At 41.1% G+C, this 22,349-nt stretch overlaps 2 protein-coding genes across 3 annotated transcripts in view; both read right to left on the reverse strand.

The window, feature by feature from the left end:
* Positions 1-1,144: 1,144 nt before the first annotated feature.
* LOC102213311 (N-acetyllactosaminide beta-1,3-N-acetylglucosaminyltransferase 2) lies at positions 1,145-2,540 on the reverse strand. Its single transcript, XM_005719932.2, has one exon. The coding sequence runs from the start codon at positions 2,530-2,532 to the stop codon at positions 1,273-1,275; it is 1,260 nt and encodes a 419-aa protein (XP_005719989.2). The 5' UTR covers positions 2,533-2,540; the 3' UTR covers positions 1,145-1,272.
* A 2,533-nt stretch (positions 2,541-5,073) lies between these two features.
* nrg2b (neuregulin 2b) overlaps positions 5,074-22,349 on the reverse strand; it is a 65,945-nt gene continuing 48,669 nt past the window's right edge. Inside the window, exons 6-12 of one of the 2 annotated variants that reach the window (XM_005719466.1) lie at positions 18,187-18,210; positions 15,676-15,778; positions 13,766-13,895; positions 12,869-12,996; positions 11,013-11,228; positions 9,489-9,672; positions 5,074-8,314 (exon numbers count right to left, since the gene is read on the reverse strand). In XM_005719466.1, the coding sequence (XP_005719523.1) occupies positions 7,838-8,314; positions 9,489-9,672; positions 11,013-11,228; positions 12,869-12,996; positions 13,766-13,895; positions 15,676-15,778; positions 18,187-18,210 (1,262 nt within the window). In that variant the 3' untranslated portion in view covers positions 5,074-7,837. The remainder of the gene's footprint in view (positions 8,315-9,488; positions 9,673-11,012; positions 11,229-12,868; positions 12,997-13,765; positions 13,896-15,675; positions 15,779-18,186; positions 18,211-22,349) is intronic. The other variant, XM_005719467.1, reaches the window with a different exon arrangement.

Here is a 22,349-nt window from a genome sequence, read left to right on the forward strand (position 1 = left end):
ATGGGAAAATCAAGAGATGTCAACAAAAGACCAGGAAAAGAACTGTGGAGCTCCATAAGTGTGGCTTAATTTTGAATACAATTTGGTGCCATTTGCAATTAAGAAATACAGATAGTTTCTCTCTTTACTCTTAAAGTTAACAAATGTGTTTTTTATGTTTATCAATCTAAAAAAAAAAAACCATTTAGTCTGATTTGATGTTACAATTAAAAAAGTGTTTCTGTTTTTATCTGAAGAGTTTGTAAATATCTGGTTTCAACTGTATATTTGATGATGTTGGTGTTTGGCTTTGATTTTCAGCACAAAGAGAGAGAGAGAGAAACAGAGAGGGAGAGAGAGAATGAGGACAGAACAGAGATGAACAAGAGCAGGTGAGACACACATGTTAGTCAAATGGTCGTTTACCAAAAGTATCACTGTATCATAGGTCCTCATGTATCTCGTACCTAGTGTTTCTTTTTAGGCTTGTTATTTTTCAAATTCTATATTTATTAAGTTTTGCAGGCTTGTTTGCACAACAAGGCTAAATAATTATATAAACTTTTGTGAATCTACATAGTGGACTTTGGTAGAATTAAAAAATAAGTGTAGTGCAGGTCTATGATGATTTTAGTGCTCATTTAGTTCTGATTCTGGTTCTGTCTTGGTTAAATCCTAAGTAGTCCTGATTTTGAACTGTTGTAGTCCTGTTTTAACTCCGGATCAGTTCTGGGTCTGGTTGAATTGGGGTTTAGTCCTCGTGTCTTGATGCAGCCCCGTCTGAGCTGGTTCATACCAATATTAGGGGGGGTTTACGCACAGTCGTAAATTCCCACAGTGCACTATGTGCTTCGAATATTGTGTGTAGTTTTTGTTTTATACAGTGCTGTTTGTGAGACAATGACCCCACCTCATTCCCTCATACTTCCTACTATATCCATTTTGCAGGCATTCAAACTTTGCATTATTGCATGCTTAAAGTAAGCAAGTAGTCAAAGTTTAACAAACCAGTCTGCAAGGTATTTTAATTTCATAGTACAAACAGGAGCATGAAAGAAATGAAAAAAGATATTTAAAAATAATGTAATGCTTTGCAAATTATTATTAAACTGCTAGTCATTCACATTATTCAGTGTTTTAAAGGAGTTCCTTTACATTTCCAAGCCTGTACTTTTTCCACTTAACCTTTACTGCAATCCTGTTATTCTTTATATGCAGTTTTTATGTCTCAGTGACCACTGAACTTAAACAACATATCTGCCCGTATAGCTGCCCAGAGGCATTTCAAGGTGGCTACAAAGTGCTGGAGGTTATTTTGTTTTTCTCCTTCTCTTCAACTCTCAGAGGCACATGTCGACATTGTGCCTGTGTCTCTTTCAAGTCAGCCCAAAGTTTCACCACCTGTTTGGGGCTTCGCTTGTGGATCACTAAGATGGTGTGGTACGAACACGGGTCTTTCTCTTCATTTTTGGGGAAGTCAAACATGAGGAAGGCGTGGTTGTGCGTGGGGAAGGCATTGAGTCGAACCATGCACATCCCTACGTACACGTCATCGATGGGGAACAGGTGAACTCTTTTAGAAATTAAGTGCAGACGTCTGGTCAACTGACCCGAGTACACCAACCCTCCCCCGCCTGCATACGCGGGGTACAACCCTTTGTAGAAGCTGTGTGGGATAAAGTACTTTGAGATGTTGACTCGGTTGGGTGAAGCTGCTCCTATGACGTCCCCAAACACGAAGTTGTGCATGTTCTTCTTCACATGCGGCTTCTCCATCTGGATCTGGAGGTAGGTTATCAGTTTTGGTGTGTTGACAAAGATGTCATCATCTCCTTTGAAGACAAAGTGGGTCTGCTTGCAAGAGTGTGAGAACCAGCTCCAGAAGAGCACATCCTTCAAGGTGAGATTGAAAAATGTATCCTCAAAGTCCCACTGCAGAATATCTCCATAGAGCGTACTCTCCAACTTGAGTAACGCAGACACATCCACACCTGGTTCTTTGGTGTTTTGCTTGCCCAGCAGGAACACCCTGCGGACATAGGCTCCACCATTATCTCTGCCACTGCCATTTATCTTCTGTCCTGCCACCCATCCCACCTGGCCCCAGGTCTGCCGAATAGCCTGTCGGTTGTTGAAGTTATCCAGTGTTGTTTTGATGGCGAAGAGAATCAGAGGGTCCTCCCGCTCGTCTTTTCCCTGAGCTCCACATTCTCCACCTGGCTGGAGGAGAACCGGGTAGTCTCTTGTCTGCATGTACTTGGTGAAGTCTTGCACCTGTTGTGGTAGCTCGTCAACATTATATGTCATGTTGTTGAGTCTGCGAACTGCAGAGAAACTCTTCTTCAGCAGGAAATCATCAAAGCTGATATTCTTCATTAATCCCTTGGCTTCGTGGGGGTGCAGGATGGGGTTAAATTGACGGTCAACGACCAGCTGGAGCTGGTTCCAAAAAGCCCTTTTCTGACATTGGTTCTCCCAGAAAATTTTAGGGAGTGAGACGAAGATCTTATTTCTTAAAATTCCATTGGCCACAAAATGAGAACTCTTTGGCATGATTTCACTCGCTGGTGCTGTCATGCTCCTCATGCTCATACACACCGTGAGACCAACGTAGACAAAGAGCAGGGCCAGGAAGATGCAAGGCGTGCACACACAGATTAACACCCTGCGCCAGCGAAAGTAACACCGTGCCATTCAGCTGCAAATACACAAACACCAAGTTACACTGAAGAAATCTGACATCTGACAATTTCTGAGTTTCAAAATATAAAACAATCATTAAATGTACAATAGCGGATTTATGTGTATCTGGATCGAGAGGCAAAGCTCCGCAGAGAAATGAAGTGAAGAAGCATGAGGAAATGGAAGATTTGCAAAAGAGAGATGAACTAAGACCACATGTAACAGTGATCTCACAAACGAGTGCGTAAAATAGATTTTAGCTGAGTTCTTTTTGATCACATGATGATTAACAGCCAGTATAATTGGCTCATTTGGCATGTAAGCATTGAGATGCAAAGCAATTTTTTTCTGGTCATTTCAAAGCCATGCGCAATCTTGACTCCACCAATCAAAAACCATGTGCTTTGATTCAAATTTAGTAGTGTGGTTTTTAGCAGATAATTATCACAAGTTCAAAAGGAACGTTTATGTAGAGTTAAATTTAGTCACAATTTAGTACCATGACTTCAACCCTAAAAGGTTTAATGAAGCTGTTGATATCAGCAGTTTTCTTTGCTTACCTGTTTTTAATGAAGGCTTTCTATTTCACGGAATAATCACATAGTTGTTGTTATCTAGTTGAGGAGCGTTGTCCAGCACAGTTTTGTCTCATTTAGTCTGAGTAAACTCTCTACTCAAGAATTAAAGATAAAATACAGTGAGTCAGTCTATCAGGAAGGTTTCCTCTGTAGCTGAAGCTCCTCCTTTGAGCCCTCTGGCTGAGGAGGCTGCTTCGGGTTCTGCCAAGCAGCATGGATACACCCACTTGTGAAACAAAGAGAAATTCCACCCACAAACAATGGGAAACACATCAATGTGTTTCATAAGAAATGAAGACGATACAAAACTAATAACATTTATCAGCTGTTGGTGTCACTACCCCAGAATCACAGAGAAAATACCATGTAAAACATATCAGTGTGGGTGTGAAACTTCACTAGTTCATTCAGTTCATCTTGTGCACATGAATAACCAGACATCAGTTTGGAAACAGAACTTCCTTCTGTGCCGCCCTACATCTCCACCTAATCTTTTCTTTTTTAGCAGCTTAATTATGACTTCATCACCTGGCAATCTTTTCATGGGCAGATTCCTGTGATCCGCACACCTATCAGGTCAGACAAGAACTCTGATTAAAAACGGTTGCATTTAAATAATGTGGTGTGTCTGCAATCCTGACACTAAGGTGTTACAACAGCCGTCATGGAAAACAAGTGTGAATCAGTTTGGGAAAACCCTAAGACAACAATCACCAACCAATCTTACCTAAACGCTCCCTCCTCAGTGTTTGTAGCAGTTTGGAGGCATAAACTGTGGTTCCTCTCTGTCTTACATCCCTACATGTACATAGTAGCAAATTATATGCATAAGATGGGATGTTTTCTGTTTCTTTGTGTGAAAATGTGTGTCATCACCATCAACATGAATCTGAATCAAAATACCTGTTTATCTGAACATCCCAGCCGGGCTCACAGCTCTTAAGCCAAAGAGCTCACAAATCAAGGTTGTTTTGTAATATTCTAGATAATATTCTTATAAAGAGTGCATATTTTCCTTTTTATTCCTTCCCTTGTTATCTCTGATCCCGTAAAAACCTCTGCAGGATTGTGACACATTGTGCCTCAAGTATTTGAAGTATTTAGGCAAAGTCTTACAAACAGTTTCAGCTGCAGCTAAGAGTACAAATGGTTGTAAATGTGTGCTGTATGTTAGTGTTAGGACCCTTTGGTCCACAGTAAGTAACTTTTGGTTCCCAGCTTCCAAACGTTTCAGAAACCTAGCTTGTTCTTGATCAACTGTAAATTAGATAATAATGGACATTATTAGTTGTTCATGTCATAATGTGGGCTGTGAATAGTGTCGGCATACCTGATTAATTAAAAACTGAGAGCTTAAATACACAATAATCATCTGATATTCTGGTAACAGACTGAAGATGTGATCGTTTAGCTCCTTGCTCCTTTAGAACAGTTAAACCTTTAGTAGTAATGAAAACTTTCCTTACTATTACAGTTGTGGATGCACGTGGTTAAGGTTTCAAAGAATGTGGTCAGTGTTTGTGTGTAAGTAATCTCTGTGAGTTGAAAGGTCCAACTGCTCCAAACCCTGTTTCCAGCTATTTTCTTTCCTGCCCTAGGCTTCAGATGACCTCAGTGAGAGTGGATATGCTTCTGATCATCTCAGACCTTCTGCTTGTTAAAGAGGCAATCACGCAGTATTTCAGTTACAAAGATGACAGGACTGTTTCAAAAATGGTAGGAATAAAGTTTTATTTTTCATATGAAGGGGTGTTTTGGATTTTTCTTCTTTTACAAGTAGTATGTTTTTGATAAAACTTGCAAAAAATCTTCTAGCATATTCCAAGAATGATGGACATGAAGAGAAGGGGATTTATTGCTGAATGTTAAAATGAGGACACGTTTTTTATTTCATTTTATTATTGTTATTATTATTATTTTTTTTTTCACCGAGTGGAAAAAAAAGATTTGCTTGCTGCTTTTTCCATGCACCCAACTACCAGTACCACTAGGACATGCAGGGGATTTGGGGTTGAGAGGAGGGGAGGAAGATGAGGAGTAGGAGGAGGATAGGTTGGTAGGTAAAAAAGACAAACTGCTTGACAAACAAACATGAGAGGGGCTGTGTGAGTGTATCTGTGTATGCACGGTTTTGTGTGTCTGTGTGCTCAGTGTGTGTGCTTCATTGTGGATATGGATGTACGTGCGTGAGAGAAGTACGTGTGTTCGTAAAAAAGGTGGGTGGGAAGCGCGGGGGAGGGGTGGGGTGGGGTCGAGGAGAAAGAGGGTGGGGTTGTCAACAATTCGACTAGCTCTAGAAGCACACTATCCTCACTTGCAGTAATTTCAAATCGTTTGCAAATCCCAGATTGATTACAGTGATAGTAAGACAAAACTAGCCAGACCACTGGGCCGTGAACCCAAATTGTATTTTCATATCATACGATTCCCCCTAAATCTGAGGGGATAATTTCTATATCTGTGATCCATGCATTGCCTGTGTGGGGGGAAAAAGAAAGAAAACAAAACTCTACATGTTGGAAATGAAGTCTAATCGGGACACATTGTATCTAACACAGTATCATTTTCCTCAGTGAACTTCAAAGGGTCTCTCTAAGGGTCTCAGAACCTGATGTACATCTGCAGTGGAAGAGTTTCTGACATGATCGGACTACTGGTAGTGTGCTGTTTGGTTTTACTCACTGGACTTAACTTTGTCTGCTAGTTGCTTCTGTAGGAGGGCGAGGAAGACGTGACGGTGAGGTTGCGATGTGGTGGGTGGAAGGGGCAGACAGAGACACACATAACAGATCATTCAGTCAGTCAGTGTGACCAAGCAAATAAAGTTCAGTTGATAAAAGGTATAGGAATGCAAATCAAGGATGCAGTAATCAGGATTATCATATACAACCGTGTGAGCTAACTAAAAAGGTAGAATCAGCCTCGGAAACTCTCTTCCCAGCAATGTGAACCCGCACATGGTGCTTCTTCCCGATCGGAGCAGCACCGTCACTAGTGTGGCAAAATGTGAGCCCACGTAGCTTTCGGTGGGATATCCTTTTTTAAAAAGAAAACAAACACTTTTTTTTTTTGAAAGGAAAAAGAGCGAAAATGGGAAACCCAGAGGGAGATCCACCTTTCAGTGGTGGGGGCAGAATTCCAAGGTTACGCCCCTGCATCAGAGCGCAAACAGATGCCGTCTCTGCACAACTTCATCTTTTTAACACGGCTACACACATGCTCACTTAAACGCACACATAACTTCTTGGAGTTAAAGAAAAAAAGTAACTGAATCCGCCTACTGATTCCAAAAGTTTAATCAAACGCGTTGTTTACCGTCCTTTAGCCACAAGTAAGCGCGAGAAACCTGATAGATGGCGAAAAGAAGGGGAGTGAGGGGATGTCGATCTGACCTGCGAACTGAACTGTGACTGAGATGACGTGCGTTCTCTGCTTTGAGTCTTTTTGGCTGTGATGTGATGGGGAAGTCCTGAGACACAGTGCGGCTCTAAGCTGCTGGCATAGGAAACGAGCGGGCTAGGCAGTCCACGGGAGGCCAGAGTCAGGCTGGATTACAACTGGATTGGTTAGGTTCGGTTTGGATCGGCAGCTCCCTGGCCAATGACTGCTCACGGAGGGAGGTTCTTACAGTGCAATGGAGCTTCTGGCAGCGTGAGGATCGATGGAGAGGAGCGTGACAGTCAAACAACAGAGATCACACCCTCCACGGTGAACAGAGGCGCCAACCGAATGAGGCTTCATGAGGCGTGCAGAATGGATACAGGCACGCACACACACACACACACATACAGTACACGCACACTACAACCACCACCAATGTCATGGCAGCACCCTGAATACCTACACGAGGAATCTGGAGTCACTTTCCCTCGACAACTCCCCAACGTTCCTGCTTTTACAGAAATAACAAGAAATGACTGACAGGCAGCGAACGAGGACATAAATGACCGATGTGTGTTCATCCGAGGAAACTACCCTACACATCTTGGTTGCGTCAGTGACTAAATGTCCCTGTGAAACGAGCGCATCGCGTGGGTCATACTCATGTAAACAGACACCTTTTACACAGGAGGAATCAATATTGCATGATGACATAATCAGATCACAGTTCAAAAAGAGGAAGATCCCAAATCAGAGAAACAAACCAAAGCAAAAGGAGGAAGAGGGTTGGTCTCTATAAAAACGAGGAGTCTTTATAAGAAAGGCTACAAAAACTCAATGGGACCTCCGACTTCAGCATACAGCAAAAGGCACCACAATATTATTCTATTTATCTAACTTGTGAAAAAATTGGCACGTAATTCTCTTATTTTTTTCATCTCTCATAATGCTGTAAATCAAAAAACTTTACATATAAATATCCCCTCCCCCCCGTTATAAAAAAAGTCTTTGCTGTTAGCTAGTAGACAATTTTTGCTGAAATGAAAATAAATATTTCATTTGTTTAGAATATCTGTCTGTTATACAAAATAAAAATATTTCTCCTAGGTGCAGGTCTCTAGTCCACGGGTTGTGTGTAAGAGGAAGGGGAGTGTGTGAAGTGGAGAGGGCGGGAGGTGGCGGGGGTGTAATGGTGGGCGTCGGAGGGAGGTTAAGTCTTAAAGGGGCATGTTGTCGGCCTTGGAGCGCTGCGACTGGGAGCCGCGGCTCTGCCCGTTGCTGCGCGTCCCTGGCCGACTCAGCCCGCGGTGAGTCCGTGTGTCTGCACCGGATGACGAACGGAAACCCGGGACATTTAGAGGCGGGTCCATGTTCATGTTCTGCATACTGAGGAAAGGCGTGCTCTCCCCGTGACCATCCTCTTCCTCCTCGTCCTCTTCCTCCTCTTCTGACTGGCTGAAGCTCTGTGAGCTGTAGTCCCGTAAACCCGCCGAGCGCTGTGAGATATGTCCGTTGAGTCGGTTGCGTCGCGGGCGACGCCGGCTTCTGATGGGTTCCCGTGAAGAGGCGTACTCCTGTGTCGTCTCATAAGCCTCGTCATCAGGGAGCCGGTAGGGGCTGGACGGTAGACTTCCTGTGCTCTCTGTCAGGTAGGGTCGTCGAGGACGTCGGGGCTGCCTGTATAAACTTCCATCCTGAAACAGAGAAAACACAGATTTCTTAGAATGGCTGAACAAATTTGACCCACTGGTGTGTTGGTCTGCCTATGCATACAAGAGAAGGCGATCCTGCTGTGAAGCCTTCAACTGAGCACACTTCACCATGTATATCAAGAGACTGCATGCTCACATGGTAGCAGCTTGCTAATCACAAGGTGGATTTGGCCTAAAACTTACACTTCAATATCCTCCCAATTTACTCACCTGGGGACCATAATTTACAACATTAAGCATTAAGTTAATGTTGTATTTTACAAGACGTAATTTTAGCAACTGAGATCATAAAGCTATAAGAAAGTTGTTTAATGATGTCATAAATCAGGAAAGATGAAGCCCCTTTTTCTTTGTACACTTCTGTTTGTAACCAGTCACCCCCTGCTGGCAATTAGAAAAAAAAATACAGGTTTAAGGCACTTCAGGCCCTTTGGCTTTCAATCCAGTTCAGTTAATATAGCACAAAATCACAATAACAGCTGCCTCGACGCATTTTATATTGTAAGGTAAAGACCATACAATATTATGAGGAAAACACCAACAATCAGCAGGGCCCCTTTGAGGAAGCACTTGGTGACAGTGGGAAGAAAAAACTCCCTTTTAACCAAAGCCAGGCTCAGCCGTCTTCTATGTCAAAGCCATCTGTTTAGTACACCAATCTTTTGGTGACTTTTGGACATTAGGCAGCAGTTACTGTTTGTGTGCTAGTTTTGTGATGCTATTCTGTCCGTGCCACAGCAAAAACCATTATATTTCACAATAACCCCACAGAAGGTTGAATGCGACTTCACGAGCCTTGGCTCGGCTTTGTTGTCAGCAGTATCGGTGCACAGAAAGTAAAGAAAGACACCTCTGTACAGCCTGCATTCAAACACATGCTGTAGGGAGAGAATATGTTAGTCATGGTGGCTTGTTTACTTCTGGTAAATCAATTATACATATGGTTTGTGCTGAACATGCAAACATTATAAGGAAAATGAACTTGGGGACAGTGAATGCCCACACAGAGACTGCAGGTTACATGCTAAGTTCTTCTTATAACTAACAGATTTTTTTTTAAAACAAAGAATTTTTTATATCTTCAGTAACAGTAAAGCTGGGGGGAACAGACATGTGCTTTTGATATAGGCTATATATTGTATATAGGCTTACGTACATCGGGGCACCGTAACAGCGGTTGGTCATCGTCTCTGTGGTAGGCGGCAGCAGCAGGTGGAAGGGAGAGGGCGTGGCTTGTGTTGGGCGAGGTGATCTGAAAAGTGGGAACCTGGGGAGGCAGCAGGGGGTAGTGGAACTCCACTGGAGACAGGCGTGCTGGCGTGGTCAGTGCAGACACATACCTGGATGAGGTTAGAAAAACACAAAAAATAACCACAACTGTGTGCATTTTTACCTCTAACAGATGCTCATATCTGGTGAACACAATGTTCTCACTTTAACAATGCACTTAGTAAGTGTGCACTCCTGCATTATTGAGGCGCTCAGCTGCACCATCGGTTTAATCATGATATTTTGAAAGAGGTCACACATCTGTCTGTTCCCTGAAAAGCACCATAACACACACAAAAACCAGCCCTCATTGTGATCTGTAAGTCTTTGAACTATGGAAGGAAAAAACTTCAAACAGAAACAACAGAAGCAACCAACTGGCTCAGGTCCCCCCATTATGTGCCAACAAACCTGCTTAGTCAATCACAAGAGTATAAAAGACATTACTGCTCATGTGCATTCACTCCAACAAGAACTGAATGACTCCTGCCGCTCACTGAATTCAGCTTTACTTGTGCATCTGTGTCCCATATTCTGAAATACTACTTATTTATTATTATGCAGTATTAACATCCATCCATTCATTTTCTTCCGACCAAATGAAGGTCATGGGGAAGCTTGAGCCTACTTCAGCTGTGATAGGGAGAAGAATGAGGTCCACCCTGGACTGGTCACCAGTCTATAGCAGAGCTAAAGCTGGTTTTATGGTCGAGCAGAGGTAATGTGCTCGCTGTCCGCTCTAGTCCAGAGATAAGCCCGTCTGTCTGAAGTGAGCTCTGTTGTCAGATAGAGGCAGTGTAAGTGTGTGGTATGACGAGCCTTGGGCCACTCTTGCTTGTACTGTTGTTGATCCATGAGCCAGACGCGGAGGAGAGAAGTTATAATATGCAAAGAGCTGAAGTGCAACTGAGTGTTAAATACAATGAGAAGTGTCACTGCAGCCTCAGTCTTTTCATGTTGTAGTTTTTGATCTTTGAACTTTTTTCAGGGTTCTCCAGTTCCGATGAACTCTGCTGTCGCCCCGTTTCTCTTCTCTTTACAAAGTCATGGGTGAAAAAAATAAATAAAAGATGTCACACCTGTGTATCAAAACTAGGTGAGTAGAATCACCTAAACAACAACAAACATATAATAATAATAACAATAATAATAATAATAATAATTGAATTGAATGTAATTGCCTTCACCACCGCTATATCTTTTTACACATTATTATTAACAGTGTCTGGGTGATATAGTTCTTAAAAAGACCAAAAAAAGAAAGTCTTAGCAATTAATTGCCACTTGGTGTCGCCAGAGAGTAAAGGGCCTACTGTAGCAAGAAGCACAGCCAAGAAAAAGTGTTTAAGAGCCACTGAGCAAGTTCCTTCTCCCTCCAAACCACAGTGCCCACCATTTCCACTTTCTCTACCTGTCACTGTGAGGTGAGTCTCTTAGAGAATCGTAGGAGTCCCCGTACTGCATTCCCGGTCCCGACGCATCCGTACAGCCCCAGTGGGCGGCCCTCCTCGCCATGCATGCTGGGCTGCTGCACTTACTGGTTCCCACAGAGCTGGAGAGCCCACCTGACTGGCAGTCTGAGTTCATACTCTCTGTTCGCTCCATGCTCCACGTGTGCTCCTCGTGTCTGCAGGACGAGTTTAGAAGGTTATGACAGCAGCGGGGAGGAAGGGGGATACTAAGGGAGACTGAAGTTAATACACTGATCCCAACGACATTCAACAGTCAGCTGTGTTAAGCATGAAAACAGAGCATCAGGACTCGTTTGTGTTGTGTTCAAGGTAGTTAAAGCTACCCCGTGTAGCTGCTGTACTTTGTTGTGCAGATATGTGCTTGCCGTGTACTGAAAGCTATTCATAGCAGATGGAGTGGATGTTATTACAGTGATCTAGCAGGCATGCCAAGCTAGGCCAAAGCAGCAGGCAGTACCACAGATAAGGGGCACGGGGTGTGCCCAGTGGCTGTGATTGCAGTTAGAGCTCAGTTAATGAGTTATTACTCTGCCCTCTGGTGGTGAAGTGACTAATCAATCTGCAACTATGGAGAATCTTTTCTGTTTTAGCTGCAATTTGCTTAGTTAGCTCTAGCAATATAAGGTCACACGGACAGTTTATATTATATTTTATATACCTGTATTGTGAAGCTTATCTTCACAATACTTTTAAGCTTGAGGGCGAGAGCTCAAAGTGGCACAAGTTGATATCCTATGACTTCTGTAAATTTAAAGAAAAAACATTTTGTTTTTCCCTTTGTTACCTTTGCTACATTCGTTCGTATTATATTGTATTATATTCAGGAAATTATTTACTTTCAATGTAAAATTTGAAGTGAAACTGACCGTATCAACTATACAACACAGACCGTGATTTCTGCAAATCCTCGGAAAACATTGCATATAAGATTCTTATCAGGTCCTGTTGGTACTGTGGGTACGAGGTAATAAAGGAGTAAAACCTTTCAGTATGTGCATAAGTAATGAGTACCTTCAGACTATTTTGAAGGACAGGAGAAACAAATTACACTGTATTCGTAAGTACTTGGTACATGCACATCCTGCAGTTCCTTACAGAGCTTAACAATTTTATCATAAAAAAAGAAAACACAAATATTTTTGAAATCTGTCAAAAACCTGTGAAAAAATAAAATTTTTATACCCAAACTTTGACACTTAAATCAGAAAATAAATCAAACGCGACATTCAACCACTAAAACTCATTTTTCTGTTAAGTAGGAACAATTGCATATATCTGTAATTTGGTATCTTAATCTTAAAAATAAAATGTGCTTCTCCTCATTTACTGTAAAACAGTCAATCTTGAAATTCATGGATAACAACAATAATTCTATCTTAGCATTAAAGTGATCGTGTCGATTAAAGAGCTTGCACAAACTGGTGGATCAACCATTACAGAAAAAATGATTCTGGTAATTAACCAATAATGTTAAATTAGTGCAACTGCGGCATGAACCTTACACTCGATGATGTTCTATTAAATTTGTTATGCACTGTAAAGTACGTACGACAGCCCCCAGTGGATTTCCCAGATGTAGTAGTCACAGACCAATAACAATCCGATTATTTTGACTGAGGGTTGAATTGTGTGAACATTGTTTTAGTATGCTGCCCACCTTTATCTGTTTGGTGTTTACAAGAATGTCTGCAACAGCTCAAAGATAAAAATGTGCTCCAACTGGACAAAGACTAAGGATTAGGAGACCTGTTCTTTTGCTTGGATTATGTGTCCATCCTGACTGCAGTGTGTGTACCTGGAGGCATGTGAGGCAGTGGTAGAGTGGTGGGAGCGGGTCGACATTCGACTGCCTGCATAGTTGCCTGCACCCTCGGCTCCGTGGCTGATCACGCACTCGGTCGTAGGGACGCTCTTGGAGATGTACTGAAAAATAAAACATAAAAGGCGTTTGATTGTTTTGTTACCTTCAAATCAAAGCAAAAACAAACATATGGACAGGGAATTTTAAATGTAACTACATCAGGGCGTTCTGCTCTTTCCTCTTCACTGTTTTCAGCTTTACGTTTATGCTGACTCATGCCTATTGTATCTCCACCAGGATGCTAGGTGTTTTCTGCCCTCTCTTTAACATGTAGCTAGCTGCGTGACACCAAAATTTCCCCATGTAGTCAGTGAATCACCGTTTTACTCACATAAACACTTTGCTGAAGGCAGGCCTTAACTCAAGTTTTAAATCGAAGTCACGAAGCTAAAAAAAAACTCCAGCAGGAACATGAACCAGCTGAGTCTCTGTTGGTTTCTGAACATCCAGTCCTCCTGTCTTTTTCCTCTTCGGTCGGTCATTAGCATTAATGAATATGTGAGGGTTTTCTGGACATCTTGACACCCAAATCCTATTTCTGGGATGGGTATATTTAATTAAAAGCACTGATATGTCTGGTTTTATTTTAATAAATGCTGCGGGGCTTTGATATAGTGGATTTTTATGCTATATCAGATCAGTAGCTATGCTTGTAAATTAATTGCTGTTGAATCGCACAGCAAAAAGTCAAATGAAATCAATTTGTTACAGTTGCAAACACTCTGGTTTCAACTTAAGCTTAAACAGCTTCTCTGAAAGTAATGATAATTTGCAAAAACAAACTAAAATTAGGGCTCCACTCAGCTGAGTGTTATTATTGTTTGGACTCACGTCAACCATGGGGATCTCCTCAGGACCAGGGCCAGGATGATTTGGCCCATTAGCCAACATGCGGTTTGGCTGCTCCACACACTGATTCTGGTTTTGGTGTAGGTGACTCTGCATCTTCTTCCTCTGCTTCCTGGACGGGTGGTGATGATGAAGGAACAATAAGAGATCTACCAAACCGATGTCCTCTCTTACTACTGAATTCAAAATATGTGAGGGGACGTGGTAGAACATGAGTCAATAGAATTTAGCTGGCAAAATGTGAATTAAATGTATTTATATATTACTATTGTACTTACAGTCAATGTAAGATGCCTGCACAAAAGCGTTTTTTTGGTCTATAAGATGGTAGCAGTTTCAAGATGCCTTCCGCCAATCATGTTATTTAGATGACAATGTTCAAATATGGTACTGTGCAAAAGTCTAAGTAGTTTAGTCATTTAAAAAAATAGATTTGAGCAAATGTTCTCCAAGCTTTCTCGTGGTTTTTCAAAGTTTTTCTTCAAACATTGGCTGCTTTTTCATTTATTTTTGTTTCCACATAACAGAGAACTTAGCAAAAAAACTAACTTTAAATTGTATCTCTACGCTCTTTGTTACAAACAGGCTGTCACAAAACGAAATCACGTTCTTATTTCTTTAGTCGAATCTATGCAAAAGATCAAGTCTGACCAATTTAAAATAATCTTTTTCACCAAAAACTTAATTTTAATACATCTGTTTGCTAAAAAAGTGTCCATGAAAAATTTGAGGAAACTAGACAAGTAAAGGGCAAAACACAAAATAGCAAGCCTAAAACAACATCTATATTATGAACAGTATGTGAAAGTCACGTCCTTAAGAAACAGGCCCTTCACCATTCAGAAACGGTCTCAGTGGAAGACTTGCTGTCAAGAAGCCAGGAAGGAAGGAAAACAAGGTGAAACGGATAAAGTCCGAAAATTACATAAGAGCTGGACTGAGGATCAGTGGCAACAGGTGTGATGGAATCATGAAGCCAAACTTGAAACTTTTGGTTCAAATGATTGTCAAATGTATCCTACATGGAAGACGTCAGTAGAGCGGGACGACAGTGAGTGTCTAGAGTTATCTGTAAAACACGGTGGAGGCTCTGTCTTAGTGTCGGCTGCATTTCAGTCGGTGGTGTTGGGAATCATGTCATAACTGCTGGAAGTATGAACACCATTATCATCCATTATGCAATACCATCGGGAAATCATCTGATTAGAAATGGCTTCATTTTTCCACATGTTAATGATCCTGAATACACTGCTAGTATAGTAAAAGCATAGTGGATAAAAAACACACAATGAAACACTGTCAGGCATGGATTGGCCTCCCCGGAGCCCAGACCTCAACTTTACTGAAGCAGTGTGAGACCATCTTGACAGAGAATGTAGCAAAAGTCAGAAACATCCAAAGAAGAGCTTTGAATGTCCTTCAAGAAGCTTGGAGAACTATTCCTGAAGACTACTTAAATTAAGGTGGTAATATCAAATATTGGCTTTTAAGCGCATTGGGATTTCTTTTTGTCTTATGCACTGCATTTACGTTTAATTTTGCAAATGTTTTAGAAAATCACAGCACTTATTTTTCCTAGCAGAATACAGTGGTTTGAGATTTTTGCACAGTACAAATTTTTCACAAATAAAGATGCAGCTTCTTTTTTTCTTTAAATAGAGCACTCTAATAATGTCTTAATTAATAATATTTCAGTTCCAGAGGACAATTTCTGCAGAACAAATGCTTTCAGTCAAAGTTACTTAACATGCATGCAATATAAGGCTTCTGATTGTAATAGAGTACTTTTAGGTCTTTGTAATGGCACTTTTGCTTTTAACTTAAGGGTTAATTCAAAGGTTTTGAGTCTTTTGTATACGGTGGAATTGTTTCTTTTTGCTTCAAAGACATACTTTGTTTTGCAGTAGGCCACCACACAAACGATGCCAACCACTAACAACGCCACACAGATGCCTGTGATCGTCAGCACCCGCCTCTGGTAGAGCTCCTCAGCCTCTGTGGATGCAAATATGCAAACACATACACACACATTCAAACGCACATTTTACCATACCAAAAATACACACGCACGCACACACGCACACACACACACACACACATACAGCATGAGCACTATCCCATCTATGGCAACTAAAGAAACTGTTGTCCTCACTATGATCTGCTGTCATCGTGTCCCTGTGCTGTCTCTGTTCTATCAAATCACATGCCTTGGACTTTTAACGTTCTTGCAGTCACACAGTACTACACAACAAAGAGGAGCAATTATACAGTCTCACGACTATCATGAGGAAAAGCTGAGATGTAAACCTACAACCTGGCACAGACTTCCTGCTGTCTTAAACAAGTTTGTAATGGCCATGGATGTAATGCCACAGATGGCACTGGAAAAGATCTGATGCCATGCCTGTATGAATGGAGTCACACGAGACAAGTTGTCAAGATGGGGGAAAAAAAAATCAGGGTTAACACCACAGCGGCCCGAGAACCAGATGAAAGTTTGGTATTCACATAGCTCGCCATCAGCATCACAAACACAGAATTTTTTGAATGAAAACAAGTTGACACCAGATTGAATGTTTTGCTGCCCTCTGGTGGTGTGACCTATTACAGCCCAACAGCGATGTCACAATTTACCACCTTAACCTTAAGTTGAAGCTAAAAAGCGAAACATTTTTATCAAAGAAAAAGGTTTAAATAGCACCCATGGTGTTATGGTGTTTATTTTGTTATTTTACAATTTTACAATAATCTAATTCATAGCTCATATTCTTGGGAAAAACTGTGAACGACTATACTGTTTCTATAACGTGCAAATCTCCTGCAAGAGTTCTTGTACATTGGGAAAGTAACCAATTTCAATTTAAACGGACTCAACAGTACAGGTGTGGAAGTCCCCGTGGATCACATTAAACTTTATTTAGTTCATAACACAATATGGTGATGGCGCGTGAATCTTGTAGTGAATCCAATTCAGATTCTGGGGGCTGCTGCGGCGTAACACTCTGTGTCAGAACGAAAAGCACAAAACACAGTGCAACAAATAAACAGAACGTGAGAGGGAAGAGAGAGGGAATAAAAGCAGGAAAAGCAAAGTGGTGAAAAAGGAGGAAGCAGAAGGAAATACACAGAGGGAAAGGAAAGAGGCTGCAAGGGGAGCAGGGGCGTGTCCAGGAAAAAGGCCCAGGAGAAGAAAGAGGCCTGCGGGAACCAAAGACTGACCTGACTTTGTCCCCTTATCAACTAACTGGATTATCGAGGTCACTGCATTGTTAGTTACGGCCAAATTAACAGTAACTAACAGTAACTTTTTGTTTTCATCAACCTAAATCAGTGTCAGTGCGCCCCAGGGCAGCTGTGGCTACAATGTAGCTGTACCAGTGTGTGAATGTGTGTGTGAATGGGTGTAGATGTAGTGTAAAGCGCTTTGGGGTTCTTAGGGACTAAGTAAAGCGCTATACAAATACAGGCCATTTACCATTTAAATCTTCTGCAACACAAATATTTGTTTGTTCAAATGAGTTTCTTCTCAGTTTACATTAAAACTAATGCCGTTCAGTGGTGCCTGAAACCTATCATTAAACCTGCCAAACAAAACAAAACAAAAACTCTAGACACGCCACTGAAAAGAAGGGAAAGGGGGGGGGGCACGAGGACAGTCTTTAAATAAAGGGCCTCTGTAGGGATTGACGAGCCTACGAGAGCCTCGGCCCGGCATTGTGTGTGTGTCACAGGGTACTGATACAGAAAGGCAAAAGGAAATGGGAAGGCAAGCTCGCTGGCACAGTGGGGCCAGCAGCGATCGTGATTTAGGACAGGCAAGCTCTTGACTCTGACACTGAGTCAATCAAGGGCATAATAATAAGGACAGACTATGTAGTCAGGCTTTTTTTGCTGGCTTTTGGCAGTGCTTTGCAAAAATGCTCGTAGCTTGCATGTTTTTGTTCGACGGGCTGCTGAAACCAATATGCACACTGCCAAAGCCCGGCGGACGAGCCAGTTACTTGTATTTATCAATGATGCAAAACATTCGCTGATTTTTCTTTTGGAGCAAAGAGGCAGCTTTTTGCTTTTCTGATATGGTGTCCAGATAAACAGTTTGGAGTCGTATCAGGAGCCCCTTACACTGAGTTTGAATGCACCTCTGCACGTTCTCTTATTATTGTATCCCTTCCCAATGAATTTGTCTCTTTCTCTAGTGTTGTTACACCAAAAAAAGAAGAGTGCATGCAAAGACGGGAGGTTAGGTGTCTTAAAACCAAGTTAGTGGGCAGGAGAAAAAGAAGGACAGGTTGTGAGAGACCCAGTTGTTGGTTTTAGAGAGAAGATGGCACAATAATGTGTGACTGTGAGAGGATCTTGGCACATCCTTTAAGCACAGCAAAATGAATAATAATGTTCCATACCCATAAATTCAATTCTGAGAAGCTCTGCCAGCGCAGAAAGTTGTCGTGGTAAAAGGAAAGAGACACATAGGGTCAGGTGTAATGTCCACTTTGGAGCAGATATATTATTTCCATGTCCTGCATATGCTGAACCAGGATATAACTTAATTATAGAGTGACTGACACGCGTACCGTCTAGTAACAGACAGACAACTCAGACAGCCTCAGCTCTGTGATCCCCAGAAATGACAGGAAAAACTAAACAAAAAAAGAAAAACCCAAACAAACGAAGCCAAAAAACAGGCAGAAATCAAACACAAAGGGAGAAAATGAACCAAAAGCAGAAGGAAAGAGAAACAGCAGGCAGGAAAAGGCATGCAGAGAAAGACTGACAAAGACAGCAAGACAAGAAGCCACATCACTTACTGCTATATTTACTAGACCTCATTTCTGGAGTAAACAACATTGGACAGAAACAAAATAAAAAAGGACAAAAAATCAGACAAAAAAGTAAAGAAAACAAACGATAAAAGCAGTGAGTTTCTCTCCAACATAAAAACACAGTACAGTCGATGAGGCCGACACAACAAATGGGGGTGGGTGCTGTAACTCATTCGCCTAATGGCAACTGTGTGCCTTTGTACTGATTACAGCATACCTTCTGTATAACGCTGCTCTTAGAGACTCTCATAGGATTTACAGAGAGATCATCTCAGCATTCCCAATATTTCTGGCCTCACATGCATTACTGGCCAGAACAGTCCACCCTAACTTTTAACTTCTGTAACCTTGAGCACTGTGTGTTAATACCGCTAGAAAATGACACAAATTGATTTAAAACAGCAGAGGGTGTTCCTTCACCGTCACAGTGCAAAAGAAAACACAGACAGACTTCAGCATGAACACAAGGCTTGATGGTGGGGTCAAAAATAAGCACACGTTACATACAATAAAACCTGTTCTTGCTTTAAATGTGACATTATTCAGTATGGAAACTTCAGCAATAGACAAACAGAAACAAAAGCACAACATGAACGTGAAGCAACACTGTATAACCCCTGGAAACAAGAAGTTTTATCTCGGTGTGATTGCTTGGGCAGCTACAAGAAAGAGCTCGTTTGTTTCTGTACAAAAGAAGCCAGGTGCTAACTTTAAAACTGTTCATTCTTTAAGCAGAGATCTCATCCCATTAATTATGTGCCTGTGCCAATATTGGCCGACTGTGTTTCGCTATCACTGCCCATGCAATCACAGGAGAATGACCAAACACATTTCTTTCATCCCTCTGATTTAAACAAGTGTTCAACATTTTGGGAAATCCACATATTTGACTTCCTGTGCAAGTGGGTTTGGTTATGTGGAAACTGGTCGTGTTTTTAATATGTTTTGATTGCTGATTGGAGCAAAAATGCAAACGATCGGAGAGAAGGGGGCGACACAGTCCTGTCTCTCCAGGAAGACATTCGGAGCGTTGCGCTTGGTTGTCACAAATGAAAAATGAGAGCAGGGGAACGGGAGTTTCGCACGTTACATCCCACCCAGCAAAAACCTCTTTGAAAAGACACTGAAAAGACGACCCTGACAGACGTCTAAACAACGCTGATATTTGGTTCAAAAGGAAAAGGTGAAAAGTCGTATTCTTAGGTTGCTGAAAAGACATCTGTTTGCACATCAGTCTGAATTCGTAGTGAACTCCTCTGAAAACGCATAATTTAACCCAGAACCTTCTTGCTGTCAGTAAACACTGAATTTATTAGCCCACCTCCTATGAAAACAAGGAAAAACAGCCAAAAATGATAATGCTATTTATTAGGAAAATAACAAACTAAATTTGTGTTTGGGGCTGCACACTGTGTGTTCAGAAGTGTAGGTAATTTACTCTAAGTAAAAATAACCAAAAATATTAATGCATTTTATATTTTTTCTGATTTTTTTAACAGTAAATTTGAAAATTCAGAGATATAAGCAGTATTTATATTTTAGTATTAAAAAATATAACTTCGATCAAAGTGCTTAGCCATCAGTGCTTAAGCAAAAACTTACCTTGGGTGGCGCTCTAATAAATTTGTACGGTACATGCACTGTATGAACATAACTTAACTTGATTTTTGCCTTGAAGGTAATGCAATACGCAGATAATCACTCAGTGGGCAGGCTGGTGAAAATATGTGGAATTCAAGTCTATGTGAATACGACCTTTCACCTTTTATTCTTCACCTAAATTTAGACTTACAGTCATCGAAAAACAGTCATTTGGTTCTTGATAGATTTTAAAATTAGGTAAATATAAGCTCAGATGAACAACAACACGTGGCATATTAGACTGTGTTATTATTTACTTAACAAAATCTAAGACAAAATGCAGAAGCAGGGAATTCCTTAATTCCTAATTAAGGAATTAGGAGTTCAGAGGTTAAGCACCAGAGGTGCAGCTAATCAAATGCACCTGAAAAACTGATAATCAGCAAGTGTGAGCACCACTATAAAAGCTACATTTTGGCAGTTTGCGGGTCTGGTATTGAGGAAAATCTCGATCAGCTTAAAGATGCAGTTGTTGCTGCCCATCAGTCTGGGAAGGGCTATAAGCTCATTTCCAAACAATTTGAAGTCCATCATTCTAGAGTCAGAAAGATTATTCACAACTGAAAAACATCCAAGACAGCTGCCAATCTTCCCAGGAGTGGACATTAAAGCTAATTCACCCCAGGGTCAGACCATGTAATGGTCAGAGAAACTGCAAAAAACACAAGAACTACATCTCAGACTCTGAAGGCCTTAGTTAGCATGTTAACTTGTTACAGTACAATTAGAAAACTGAACAAGTCTCATGTTTTGCCAGGAGACAGCCTCCTTTCTGTAAAGAGAGCGAGGCAGTACGGCTTAGATTTCCAGACGTCCAGAACAATGTCTTTTGGACAAACGAGACCAAGGTGGAGATGTTTGGCAACAATGCACCATGTCTGTAGAAAACCAAACTCAGCACAGCAGCACAAACACCTCATAGCAACTGTAAGGCACGGTGGAGGAGGGATGAGGATTTAGGTTTGTTTTGCAGTCTCAGGACGTGGGGACCTTGCACTCATTGAGTCATCTGTGAACTCTTCTCTATACCAAAGTATCCTAGAGTCAAATGTGAGGCCATCTGTCTGACAGCTAAAGCAGAAACTGGGTCATGTAACAGTGAATCCAAGCACAGCAGCAAAACTACAACCAAACTGCTGAAAAAGGGAAAAATGATTACTTAGTTTTTCACTTCCTTTTCACAGAGTGCTTCTGCATTTTGCTTTTTGATAAATGAATAGTGTAATATGACATATGTAGTTGTTATTGTATGTTAATAATTTTAGAACCAGCTAAGACCATGTAGTTTTTATTAAGTCCTGATACATGAAACCTCAGAAAGGAAGTACTTTGTTTTCCACATGACCGTAAAAGGGAAGTCTTTTAAAGGGTAAAACTGAGGGGATATAAGCCATAGTGGCAACTTACAAAGAGGACTGATACAAGAATCTTTAGCCTAACTTGGTATAACGACTGGAACATTTTAGAAAAAGCTTACTTGGCTCTGTTCAACACTAAATAATTTAAAAGGTAAAAACATTAACCTCTTAGCTCTACTGTTTGTCTGTAAATAACAATATTCCAGTAACTCACTGCTACTAGCATCAAAACCCCACAACTTTCAGTTTTTTACTTTATTTTTTACAATTACACAGTAAATATATAACAATTTAATTTACTATAACACTTTACTGTTTGGTGGTAGTAACATTTTGATACCCGTGGACAGGACCAGGCAAGCTGTTTCCCTTTGCTTCCAGTCTTTGTGCTAAGCTATGCTAACTTGTTAGCTATCTTGGCTATAGGTTTATATTTAATGTATCTGTATCACATGAGTGGTAATAGTCTTATAGCTCTGTTCAGAAAAACAAATAAGAAAATTTCCCAAATGTTAAAATATTCAATTTATTCAAAAATTATGTGACAATTTCTGAATGTGTTCGAAGTGAACCCTACATGAAAAGTTCAAGCAGCGTTTAGCAATATGCCATAAAAATATTTTATCGGATGATCCATGGGTGCTTGTAGTGGTAGTATATACACAGTAAGCTCTTAACCGTCAGAAGAAATAACCTCTAAGATGTAATTTGAAGAAAGTCAGATCAATACACACTGAGACAGGC

The sequence above is a fragment of the Pundamilia nyererei genome, unplaced genomic scaffold (assembly GCF_000239375.1).
Source record: "Pundamilia nyererei isolate P.nyererei 1_Seehausen unplaced genomic scaffold, PunNye1.0 scaffold00001, whole genome shotgun sequence".
In the NCBI taxonomy this organism is placed as follows: Eukaryota; Metazoa; Chordata; class Actinopteri; order Cichliformes; family Cichlidae; genus Pundamilia; species Pundamilia nyererei.